We start from the raw sequence: 13,265 nt of genomic DNA on the forward strand, positions 1-13,265 counted from the left end.
ACTATCATTTTCTATGCTTGGATCATTACAAGTATAATAAGGGTTCAATAGGTAGGCTACCAAATGAAGTGGACCATCTAATCGATCACGACCTTTCCCATCAATTATATCCAAAATTGGTCGAAAGTGAAGTTCTTGATGCTTGAATGCCTCTTTAATCTCCTCTTTTGCTCTATGTAACTCTCCATACACAAAACCCATGGAGGGCTTCTTATCTCCATCAACAAGGCGAAGCACCTTAACTAAAGGAGCAAAGACCTTCAAGCAAAGAGTTACCCCATTCCAAAAAGCGGCACTCAAAGCGGTATTAAATGCTGCTTTCCCTTTTGCACTCTTTGAATGCTTGCTTGCACTCCATTCACTACTAGCAACCATAGCCCTCAACTCACTTTTCTTCTCCATCAAACTTTGTAAAGTTAGAAAAGCGGTTGCAAATCTAGTGACTCCCGGCCTCACTATATCTTTTTTCTTGGTAAACCTCCTCATCAATGATAATGTCTTGTGATGTGCATAAATGTAGATGGTAAATGCCTTAGCCTTCTCGATCCCCTTTGAATCTAGGTTGGTTTCCAATTCCTTGAAGCATAAGGTTCAAGGTGTGGGTTGCACATGAAGTCCAAAATATGTTTGGCCTCTTCAACTTCAACAAGTCACCTGCTGCCATATTATTTGAAGCATTGTCTGTTATTACTTGAACTACATTTTCCTGCCCAACTTCTTTAATGCATTTGTCCACATACTCAAATATATAGGAACCGGTGTGTGCTTCATCTGATGCTTCCTTAGAAGAAAGAAAAGTAGTGCCTTCTTTGCAATTGACACACAAATTCATGATACTTCTTCTTCTCCTATCGGTCCAAGCATCCGTCATAATGGAGCAACCATTCACTGCCCACTCTTCTTCTTGCTTCTTCAATAGGCCTTTAGTTCTCTCTACCTCTTCCTTCAATAATGGCTCTCTCAATTGGTATTGGGTTGGAGGTTTGTAACCGGAGCCAAATTGATCAACCACTTCCACAAACCTTTTAAAGCTATCATTATCAATAGCATTGAAAGGAATATCGGATTCATACACCCATCGAGCCAAATATTGATGCACTTGATGTGTTCTTTGCTTCCAAAGTGCATCATTAATATTTTGCTGCCTTGTCTTCTTACTTCCATTCATTGAAGAATCCGGATCGATGATGGATGCAAAACTATCCATAGACCCAAGAGTACGGGGGAGTTTTCTGGATCCGATACTCCCTTCAACCTCCTCATCCCTTTCAAGAATAACCTCTTGCCTCACTTCCTGTTCACGTTGATACTTATGTCTCTTCTTATTGTGTGCTTCATCAATAGCTTGCTTGCACTTCTTCTTATCCTCATCCGAAGACTTATTACATGAAGCCGCATTCCCCTTCACATGGGCAATATGTTGCTTAAGCCGATATATTCCACCACTAAATACTTTCCCACATAACTTGCACTTCACTTTGTCTAAATTTGAAGGGTTCACCAATGCCCCATATTCCCATCCAACATCTTCGGAATTACGCTTCAAAGACACATCTATCTCTGACATTGCATTTGACCCTCCGGAAGATGTAGTACGACTACTACCAGCCATTTTCTAGCAAGAAACAAGCCATTATATAGTGATACACTCATACACATACGCATTGCTATCCTTAATTAGTTCCTTAAGGACCTTAACAGATTAACAATACCACTGCAAACTTCACAGATTTATACATATAATATATTGAATACTCATGTATTCCCTGCAAACTTCATGGGATCAGTCCATCCCCTCAGTTAATGCATGATCCTCAAAACTGCCATTAGGTACTACTACCTAACTCATTATAACCAAAATATATACAGTTATAGTGTTATACACACAAATGAAAATCTCTTTGCAGGAAAGAATAATTTGGGCGAAGAATGGATCATATGTCACCATAATCATAATCTAAATTTTCTATTTTGATTCACACCATAAAGATGACTCTAAACAACAAGAGCATCTTGTGTCAGATGAATTGAGAGAGCCCCCAACAGGCCAACATACATATATTGATATATAAGGTAATGTACAATTGGTGTCTTTAAACTTCTTTCAATATTTATGGTGTGTATATATATATATATATATAAGAGGGACAGAGGGTACCGAACATATATACATACAACTATACAAGCAGAAGTCCATAACATATATACAATTAATCAATTATACATACAAGCAGAAGTCCAGTATATATGTAAGAGGGTACTGAACAATATTTATGATCGAAGTCTGTTATCAATTTCAACTTTCAAAGAACTAGGAAGTGGGAACTTGGGAAGTATATTCATACCAGAAATCCAGAATATAACTGGGAAGTGGGAACTGCGCACCGCCAAGTCGCCAACAGATTGAGAAGTATATTCACTTCTCTGAGTTCTCTCCCAATAAGTCCCAACTGATTGCTGCCTTGTCTTCTTAGCTGTATAACAGATTAACAATATAAGAAGGAGAATCAAAACCCAACAAGGCAACAAGCCAACAACACAAGCAGCCAGCCAAAAACATAAGAATATTGTTTTCATAGAAGCAATAGAAGCAGAGATTTAAAGAAATACCTGTCAAGACAGAACAAGAAAGAGAGAGAGAGTCGACGACGAGCGGAGAAGGTCACTGACCGGTAGAGAACGGCGAGGTCGCTCAATTTGGGAGAGGCGAATCGGCAAGGTTGATCAGTTTGGGAGAGGGGAAACAGCAAGGTCGGGTAGTTTAGGAGAATGAGAAACCAATTTGGGAATTAGGTTACGTAAGCCCGCTATTTTTATTGGGTTTTTTTTTTGGAAGCGCCTTCGACGCATAGTTCCGCCTTGACCAAGACCGCCTTAGACTCGCCTGCAACGCCTCGGCGGCGCCTTGACCGCCTAGGCGGCTGGCCGCCTAACCTGAACGCCTAGGGGAAAATCCGGGCGGTTGAGCTCTGTCTACAGCGGAGGAGCAAGGCGGCGCCCTTTAGAACCCTGCTCCCTATATAAATTTTATGGATTTAAAGTAATTTATATAGGGCTACTACGCTTGCGTCTAACTCTCACGTCACACCATAATGCAGTTATACATTACATCATTAAGGTGGACGCTCACGTCACACCATAATACAGTTATACACTACGCCATTAAGGTGGACGGATGGGTGTACAAATATGTACCCATACCCCCTATATGAATTAAACACTCATATAGGGCTACTACACTCGCGTCTAACGCTCACGTCACACCATAATGCGGTTATATACTACTTCATTAAGGTGGACAGACACGTATGGCTAGCTAGTATTTATATACATACTCTCCTCATAAATATATTTATAATTCACTGAAAAATCCCATTTTTGGTAACTTTCCAAAATAAATAAAATCGTCAAATGCTCCAACAAAAGAAATTGCTCAACAATAAACCATGCGCATATTATTTAAAACAAAAGTCCACTCGCAAATTTTAGGCCTAAGTCTGATGTCGATCCGAGGCCTCTTATGCTCAAGCCTCCCCATATCCTGTTCCAAATACATAATTAAATTCCCAACTAAAATTCATTACTTACACAAAAATAGACAAAATTAAATGTGAGCCTTAAACACGTCCATCCTTGCCTAACTTCGTTATTCTTAATTCGATACGGTCCAAACTCACCACAAACATCGGCAGCCTTATTATAACTTTCTACAATCTTAACAATATTAATCTCACGGCCGGATTCTACCCCATTAACTACCAAATTCTCCAATCTTTGAAAAAAATCCTAAACCTATCCAAAACTCCTCCAAAAATTTCAAACTTCACATCATTAGACTCCTCTTGATATAACAAACTTAAAACCCTGGAAAACTACCTAACAGCGGCAGCTGGTAGCCATTTTTCGACCACCTCCAATGCCCACCAAATTTTAGCACAACCATCCTCTCAGCAATCTAAACAATTTGTACCACAAACACCAATTCCAAGCCTAGATTGGGTAATCGACTTAAAACAGTAAATTGAGCCCTAGAGTTCAATCATTGATTTCTCTTTACCAAGCACGAATCGAACCAAAACCTTTCGAGGGATTACTACTCTAGATGAGAGCTACAAGATGAGCCAAGGATCGCTGGCTATGGCGGCTGGACTTCCAGTGGCGTTTTCCTCCACACGGCGATGGTAGAGGCTCGATCACCTAACCAGGAATGGAGAGGAGAAGATGGTGGTTCGATTGGGACTGGTGGCGCAGTCGGAGCTAGCCGGACGGTGGCAGGCAGTGGCGGAGAATGCTGGCGGAGGAAGGATAATCGGGGGAGAGGAGAGAGTGTCGGGGAAAAAGAGAGAGAAAAATAAGGTTTGGGCTTCCCAAACCGGTTCCACAACCCAACCATTTAAAACTCAACACTAAATAAAAATACACCCCAAAACATAACCCAATAATATTTTACCTTTTACTAACCAAAATTTACCCTTTTTACCGTCTTTAAATATTTCTCCTACGAAAATACTCGTCTCTCAAAACACCTCTATGGACCTTTGAAACTATAAATTCATTAACGAAGATGATAAAAACTCCTGCTAACACCATGCCAGTAATTAGGGTAAAAATTTAAGAGTCGGGATGTGACATTATTTATAGTAGTTACGAGAGTAAAAATATTAGATTTAATTAAGAAAAGTTACTTTTAGAGTTATTTTTGTGTGATGTAAATGAAATTGTAATACATTTAATACACTAATGATATTCTTTAAATAGTCATTTATATAAAAACATATATTTACTCAATTTGGCAGGCCGACCCTAAATTCTACCATACGGGCAGGGCCATGAGCCGGCCCAGGGCTTCAAGAGTGTTGCCCATACCCTACCTGTTTAAAAATGGGCTGAACAAAGCCCGTCTATTGGCTTGGGCTGGGCTAGCCCATAGCCCAAAACATTGAGCTAAGTTTGGACGTACCCGTTGGCCCTGGGCTGAGATTACAGGCGTAAGTCCGGGCATAGTCTCCAACATATAGCCTACATAAATTATACACAAACTTCCATATGAGATAAGTCCTAATTTGTTCTATCTCATACTCTGCTTAGTCATTATCCATTCTGACATAAACATCGGAGAGTTATAGACTAACAACCCTGATCTATCTTCTGATGTTTGGTTGTTTTGACAGGTCACGATACCGAGCAAGAGAACTAGACACACATTCCCAAGGTGTAAACAATAAACAACCCTCCCTATACATGAGGTAGTGTATTTTAAGTTTTTGTAATATACAACTCGTTGTTCACCATAGATGGTTTTTCACTCTTTGACTCTCGTATGCGAGATTTGGCTACTAGCACTCACTTAGTTGGATTATGGTGGTGGTGTATCTACAATTAGTGAGTAAACACTCGAATGAAAATGAAATATTTTCACATAGACTACCATTTAAGTTGTCTCTAATTAATTCATAATTTTTTCATTTCATATAAATAAACATACCATAAAGATGTAAGAATTAGAATATTAAAATTCAGAAATAAAAGAATTAAAAAAAAAAACAAAACACGGAAATTTTCGGTTCAAGTCAATGTCAGAATGAAATGTTGGTATTTCCCAAAATTTAAAACGAAACCGCCTTAATTGAAATATTTATTTATCAATAATTTTTGGGGAGGAGTGAATCGTATGAAAACCTAAAACCCTCTCTCTGTCTCAAAACACCAAAAACCCCTCTTTTCTTTCTTTCTTTCGCTTTCATTTGTTTTCGGAATATTAAATTTTGTTCCGCTCGTAGCTGCTCTTGTCTAAGATCTCTGATTCATGGACGACCAAGATCGAATCGTCTCCACCGGTAAGGCCCCCAATTTGATTTTTGGTTACTTGTTGGTTTTTGGGTGTGGTTGAATTGAGAATTCCGGGATTGTGTTTTCTTTGATTTGATGAGAAATCTTGGTTGGGTTAAGGTGCCAAATGCACTATGATGGGTGTTGATTTCTTGATTACAAAACCCTAAAATCTAACCCATCACAAGGGATAGTTAGGGTTGCTCAAATGATGAGGGAGTTGGCAGGGAAAGTCTGCGCGATCATTTCAGATCTCCGTCGTCTTTCCCTGTGTTTCGGTCCACATTAGCTCCCAAGTGTCTCACATTGAAATTGTAGATTTCTTTTCTATTCAGCCTTGATTTTTGCAATGCATGTGCTTCTTATTTCTACTGAGATACTGAACTTTTTTTTAATTCTAAATGCAGGAGAGAGGCCTGTTAAGCCAGATGTCTTGAAAGAGCAGGTATGTTCTTGTGTACCCATCCACAACATTGCCTCAGTTTCCTTTATTTTCATGTAGTTTGGAAGCTTAGGTGAATGTTTTTTTTTTGTTTTTTTATTGGCACTTCATTTCGTTCTTTATCATCAGCCAGCTTCGCCCAAAGATGAGAGGATAGCTTCAGCAAATCCTTCTCCGGCTGCACTCATAACAGGGCCTTCACACAATGCCACAGAACAACCCAAGTTTTCAGATGGTGGTGGAGAACATAGCTCCACCCATCCACTCAATTTGTATGGGTCCAACGAACCGAGTATGTCTTATAGTGGTTAGTTTCTTGGCTTTTTGCTGCTATGATTGATTTAGGAAGATTAAGAAGCTCAAATTAGTAGTTGTCTTATTCCTGTCAAATCTCAGGTGGTCTTCAGAGCTTTTTGTTTCTTTTACAAATTTTGTGAACTATGTTTAAAATGTTGACTTGTAAAAGTTTTATTGATAACCAGTACAACAAACTTTTGTTGGTGATAACAAAATTCTGCCATTGTTTACATACTAGAGTTCAAATATTGGAAGCATATTATCAAGTTCAGTTTGGTTTCAGGTTATGGAAGTAGCACTGGTACTTGGGATGGATATCCTCAGTATCTCAATACTGATGGAATGCATATTGTATCACCGGTGAGTTCAATTTTTACCATGCAATATTTCTGTTATCCTTCCGAGTTAAACTTAATTTTGTTTTCTTATTTGACTGTTTAGGTCATGTACAGTGATAATCCGTCTCTTCTGTATCACTCTGGTTATGGTTTCAATCCCGAAATTGCATATGGACAATATTCACCAGTCACTACACCTTTGGCTTCTTATTTCGTAGATGGCCAACTGTATTCTCCACAACAGGTCCCCTTCTCTCCATCTTATTACCCACAACCGTCTCCTCCAAGTCTGTCTCCTATTACTTCAGCTTTTCCATTGACGCCGACTGAGCTGATGACCTCAGAGAGTAGCAGCACTGACAACATGGCCTTTGGGCCAGGATCAGGTTACTTTGTAAATTTTAGATCATTTAGTGGAGCAGATCTGTCTGGAAATCTTGGTTCGAGCCCTTTAGCATCTCCAGGGATTTATCCTCAGCCTATGGGCATACTTGGATCTTATGAACAGAGTGTTGGGCAGGTTCGTTTGCATTTAACATTTCACTATTGTCACTGCATAATGAAGAGCTGTTGCTGAAAGTACATACTGTTTCTTAATATTCTTGCTATTAGACTATACATATCAGCAACTTTTTTCATATTTACATGTTCTCATATGGGAGACATGTTGGTAATCTATCACCATTATATTTGTTATCTTTCTGCATCTTTATCATTATAAAAGTTAAATGAATAACATGGAAAATTTTGAAAGATGCAATAAGGTCACAATACCAAGCCCTTTGAGAAAGGAAAAAACAATGCCAGTATTTTTTTTTTATTTGCATGAGGACAATGATACTAGGTGTAAGTAATATCTCTTGCATGACACACTGCCCATCCATGTGTGCATGTTTTCTTGAATAGTTGGAATTTTAACCATTACACGGATGTCATTCGTACAGTTATCTCATCTCAGGATTCATATTTGGCACCTTTTGGCTACAATTGTGTGTGTGTTGATTACAAAGTTTGTTTATCATATCATGATAAGTGTAGATTTTCCATTTTTACTTGTAATCTTGACCATTCAACTGGTTGCACATGGGGTGTGACTAAGAGTTGATCTATCTATGATCTAATTTCAGATTTCTCATCCACAGAGGTCAATGCATGGATATGGGCTGGTATCTAGTTCCTTTACAGGGCGCTACCCACAGAATACTTCTCATCAGGGCTCCAACTTTGGTGGTCCTTCCCTTTCTTACTCGTTTGGTAATGACCCGAGCCGACTGACTGTTGACAAGGGTAGAAGAAGAGAGAGGGACTGGGATTCAGTTTCTGTTTTCAGTAATTCACATGATATCTCCAATGACCGCAATCGAGGACCGAGGGCTTCAAAGCTGAAGGACAAGAGCGTTTCTGACCAGGGCTCTTCATCTAGTGCCAGGAAAATGGATTTATCTGCTTCTGGAATCAACCTTGACTCAATTAACCGGCAGGATTTTGTCACAGATTACAAGGAGGCAAAGTTCTTTATCATTAAGTCTTTCAGTGAGGATAATGTTCATAAAAGTATTAAATACAGTGTTTGGGCCAGCACTCCCCATGGAAACAAAAAGCTTGATGCTGCTTATCATGAGGCGAAGAGGATAAAATGCAGCTGTCCAATCTTCCTCTTATTTTCGGTATGCTTTGAGTTCCTATCTTCCTAATTGTTGACGGGGTCTTTGTGCTTAGTTTAGGGTTTTAATTTGGGGGGATATAATTGATTTTTCGGCATCACAACTACGAAGATGCTTACTGGGTATTAATGTCCATGCACGGTCTGGTAATCTACAATTTTTATGGCAAGCAAATTGGTGCTTTACGTTTTGGAATTGGTTCGATATGTCATTTTTCTTGCTTATCTGGCTCACGTATGTTGTGTTGAAAGATATTAGTTTCAGTTGTTCTGTTTAAGTAACCTTACACAAAAGGCTGGATTTATGCTCAGTGTTGCTCAAGTTAGTACATTTATTTCTATACATCTCTGTTGGGACGTTAGCTATACTTACAAGAAATTCCTATTTGTGTTCTGGTGATATGGTCTAAATTACAAGTCAGTCCTCCTAAGACTTTTTTGGTTGCAACAGGTTAATGCTAGCGGACAGTTTTGCGGAGTAGCCGAAATGGTTGGACCAGTAGATTTTGAAAAAGATGCTGATTACTGGCAGCAAGATAGGTGGAATGGCCAATTTCCAGTTCAGTGGCACATTATTAAGGATGTTCCTAACATTCGCTTCCGTCACATTCTACTAGAAAATAATGATAATAAGCCTGTCACTCACAGCCGAGATTGTCAGGAGGTAGTTAATCTCTCTCCATCTGTCACTTGCATTTAGATAATCTCCGAGTTCATTTAGATACTAAAACAGTTATGGAGCTTGATTTGGTTGTCAAATGACCTGGGTTTTTAGTTGGTTGCTCTTTTCCAACTAAATGTGGATAAGATTTTGAATGATTGCCTAGGGCTTTAAAGTTTTATAACTCTGTATACATTGATATTCTGCTAACATGGCGTTTGCCATGTTCTTCTTGTAATGTCCAAAATCATAGGTTGTTTATCTTCCATATATGTAGGTCATTTCCTTGAGTATATTTATTGCACACATTGTCAGTTGTTAAGTCTGGCTCTTTTTTGGAACTTTCTTGCTTTCCACTTATGATGACCTCTGTCTATGAGTAACCCTGTCCACTTTAAACCTTCAAGGGGTCATGTTGGGTCTGCTCTTTGTGATCCTGGACTCTTGTGCAGATAAAGAATCATAGTTTTGGTTAAAACTGCAATAGGTGAATAGATTTGAACAACTGTATAAGTTTTTCACTCCTTTAATTAGAAATACATGGTAGTTGAGTTTTATTGGGAATCTAGTTGGGATCGACCACTCAGAACCAGAAATTTCATTGATATGAAAGAGTAGCACAAGACTGAGTGTACAATGTTACTGGCCTCATTAGACCTTGGCTGAAACAATAGGTAGACAACCTGGGTGAAGGAAAGGGTACCACACTTCCCCTTTTCTTTTTTGGAATTAATGAAAAGCTTCATTAATGGTTCCAAAGGGGTAAACCCAAAGGAAGAGCCTAACAAAGGCCTAAATTACAATAACACTAAGGAAACTTACCACTCAGCCCAATCCACAAGGATAGGGTAAATGAGGGTAACCCTAAAGATAAAATTAAAATTACATCATCTTCTACATAGCTACCACACTTCCCTTATGTATCAGTTTAATATCAACTCCTTTAATGACATCTATTAGCCACTCCACCCACTAGGGACTCGAGTCCTTCCACAGAGAAAAAGCTCTGTTAGAAAGTGCTAACTAGCTGGAGCACAGTTTTTGTCAGGTCTTATATCCATCTAGTTACTTGGTAATGCTGAAATATCAAACTCTGTCGCTGAATGCCAGTTATTCATTTATATGTATATGTTCCATGCATTATCTGCTTCCTTTTACCTATTTTTTGTTAATCAAGGACAGTGTCATTGTACTTTATTTTCATTTGGCTCTTTTTGCTGATTCTTAGTTCTTTGTTGATAATAGGTGAATCTGAACCAAGGAATTGAGCTATTGAAAATTTTCAATGATCATGATGCACGGACATCTATAGTTGATGATTTTGAATTTTATGATGACCGCGAAAGGTCCTTGAAGGAAAGGAAAGCCAGACAACAGGCTTGTGCAACTAAAGATGCCTCTGATTCACTTGCTCTTGAGACTGTTAAGGAAATTTCTAATCTTTCCGATCAAGCCTTGGAGACTGTTAAGGAAAGGAAAGCCAGACAACAAGCTTGTGCAACTAAAGATGCCTCTGATTCACTTGCTCTTGAGACTGTTAAGGAAATTTCTAATATTTCCGATCAAGCCTTGGAGATGAAAGGAAGTAGTGGCAAAGAATTTGCCGAAACTGAACATGAGAGTAGCTCCAAAACGGATTCGGTTGTATATGAACATGATGCTGTACAGCAAATATCTGATAGTTTATCTCAAGTACTGCAGTTGGAAGAGAGTGACAAAGAGTTAGTACCATCATCTGAAAGAGGTGTCACACCTGACAGTGAGTTTGTTGATGAGAAGGTAACAGTTGTATTAACCTAAAGTTGTGGGTAAGCACCTTAGGCATGTATGTGATGACACACTACTGTACCATTGTGATTTCATGGATTCACTCACTCGCTGACAAGTTTCAAGGTGGTAATTTGATCATCTTAAGCAGTCTGGGTTCAGGCGGGCTCCCTTTCCTTTATTCTTCATCGTAAATTGTTCAGAGCAATTAAGTGATTCTCCAGGACTGCTTTGTCAGGGAGGCTGTTTGAAACTTTTGTATTGAATTGTCGTTCCCTTGTTTTATGTGAGGGCAGATAGTTTTTGGAGATATGAAGTAGTTGAGCAAATATGCATGTTGCGGTGGGGATTCTGTATTTTGTGCCTGAGGAATTTTATAGTTGACTGGTTATCTGTTGGTTACTGGGTAATGAAAGAATTGTTATGTTACCCATTTGGAAGGCAGATGAATAAAGGAAAAGCATTGTTACAGAACAATTTCTTTTCAATTATGTATCTCACATTCAAGTTTTCCATAATTCCCTTGGTCAAAAATAAAAAAAAAAGTTCTATGATTTAACTTTGTTGGTGGCCCTGATTGGGTGTTTAAGCACACTGGACGATTGTTGTAGTTGTATCTGCTGGGTCTCATATTTTGGAACTTTTCCTTCAACATTCAACACCAACTGGTGTTATCTAGAGATATGAAGTAGTTGAGCAAATATGCATGTTGCGGTGGGGCTTCTGTATTTTGTGCCTGAGGAATTTTATAGTTCTCGACTGGTTATCTGTTGGTTACTGGGTAATGAAAGAATTGTTATGTTACCCATTTGGAAGGCAGATTAATAAAGGAAAAGCATTGTTACAGAACAATTTCTTTTCAATTATGTATCTCTCACATTCAAGTTTTCTATAATTCCCTTGGTCCAAAAATATAAAAAAAAGTTCTATCCCTGATTGGGTGTTTAAGCACACTGGACGATTATTTTAGTTGTATCCTTTTCTCCATCACAATTGTTGGCGGTGATGGTGACGACAATGTCAGCATGTGTGGGTGGTGTGTGTGTGATAGATTTATTAGTATTGTTGTATTTATGTTTTCTGTTGTAGGACCTTCGGTCCATAGTTAAGCGAGCTGTTAGTTTCCTTTCACTCTTTCTATGTTGATTGAGTTGGAGACTCATGCTTTTTATTATTAGTTTTTCGGCATTGCGTTTGCAAGTTCTGTAATATGGGATTGCCTCTTGATTAATGAATTATTCATTTCTCTTAAAAAAAAAAACTGGTGTTATTTAGATATGCGAGTTAAATTTACAAGTAAAACATAATTGGTTATAAAGTCCATTTTGTTCTCTGTACCTAGTCTGATTCTGATGGCAGTATGAAGCTCTCACCCCATTGAAGAACATGAAGGACCAAAAGGCTTTGGCAAAGTAAGAATGCATATGGAATTTTCTCTCAGCAACTTATCATCATGATGCTGCAACTGATTCATAAATCTCAATGTACTTGCCAGTCATGATGAGATCCAGTCGTCTCTTTGGCACAAGCAAAATCATTTTGTGATAAGTGCATTTTCTGGCTCAAACATTTAATATTATGAATGGTCTTAACCAAAGTTCTAAAAAAGGGCCTAGGCGGCCACCTAGGCGCCTGGAGAAGGGTTGCCGTCCCGATTTTAGGCAAATCGGCGAGTGTAGGCGGCCGGCCGTTTTTTGGTCGCCTGGGCGGCCAAAAAACTTTATTTATTTTATATTTTTCAAAGTGAAAACCATGGATTCAAATGAAGAGGAAGAAGAAACTATGGATTTTGAGTTTGACTATAATACCAAAGAAGTACTTGAAGGATGTGGAGAAGAAGAATAGGAGGAGTAGGCTTACAAAATGTATTTTTAGTTATTTGAATTGTATTTGGACATTGTTGCCTAGTTGGTGAATTGCGTTTTTTATTTTTGGATTTTCTTAAGGATGTTGTTGTTTAATTGCGTTTCTTACTTGCTTCAATGACATTGTTGTTGAAATGTTGAATTGTATTTCTTATTTTCCTAAGAACATTGTTGTTAATACATTTTTAAGGTACATATGCTATGTATTTTCATTATTTTCAGCGTTATATGTTGTTTTTTTCTATTATTTTCTAGACATTATAATACATATTTTAATTGTATTTATATAATTATTTGTTATTAAAAAATAAATAAATACAAAATAATAAATCCGATTAATACCCCCGATTAATTTTTTGGGCGCTGTCTGCCCGACTAACGCCCAGCGTTTTTTAGAACCTTG

The 13,265-nt window shown here is 38.3% G+C and overlaps 1 protein-coding gene and 1 pseudogene across 1 annotated transcript; one reads left to right on the plus strand and one right to left on the minus strand.

The window, feature by feature from the left end:
* Positions 1-1,612, minus strand: part of LOC101292891 — a 2,844-nt pseudogene extending 1,232 nt beyond the window's left edge.
* A 4,109-nt stretch (positions 1,613-5,721) lies between these two features.
* On the plus strand, positions 5,722-11,605 carry LOC101291713. Its single transcript, XM_004296588.1, has 8 exons — positions 5,722-5,837; positions 6,237-6,274; positions 6,401-6,578; positions 6,852-6,928; positions 7,010-7,426; positions 8,049-8,573; positions 9,021-9,233; positions 10,476-11,605. Exons 1-8 carry the CDS (start codon positions 5,807-5,809, stop codon positions 11,028-11,030), a joined length of 2,034 nt encoding a protein of 677 aa, XP_004296636.1. The 5' UTR covers positions 5,722-5,806; the 3' UTR covers positions 11,031-11,605.
* The last annotated feature ends 1,660 nt before the right edge of the window (positions 11,606-13,265 follow it).

This window comes from Fragaria vesca, linkage group LG4 (assembly GCF_000184155.1).
Source record: "Fragaria vesca subsp. vesca linkage group LG4, FraVesHawaii_1.0, whole genome shotgun sequence".
NCBI lineage: Eukaryota > Viridiplantae > Streptophyta > Magnoliopsida > Rosales > Rosaceae > Fragaria > Fragaria vesca.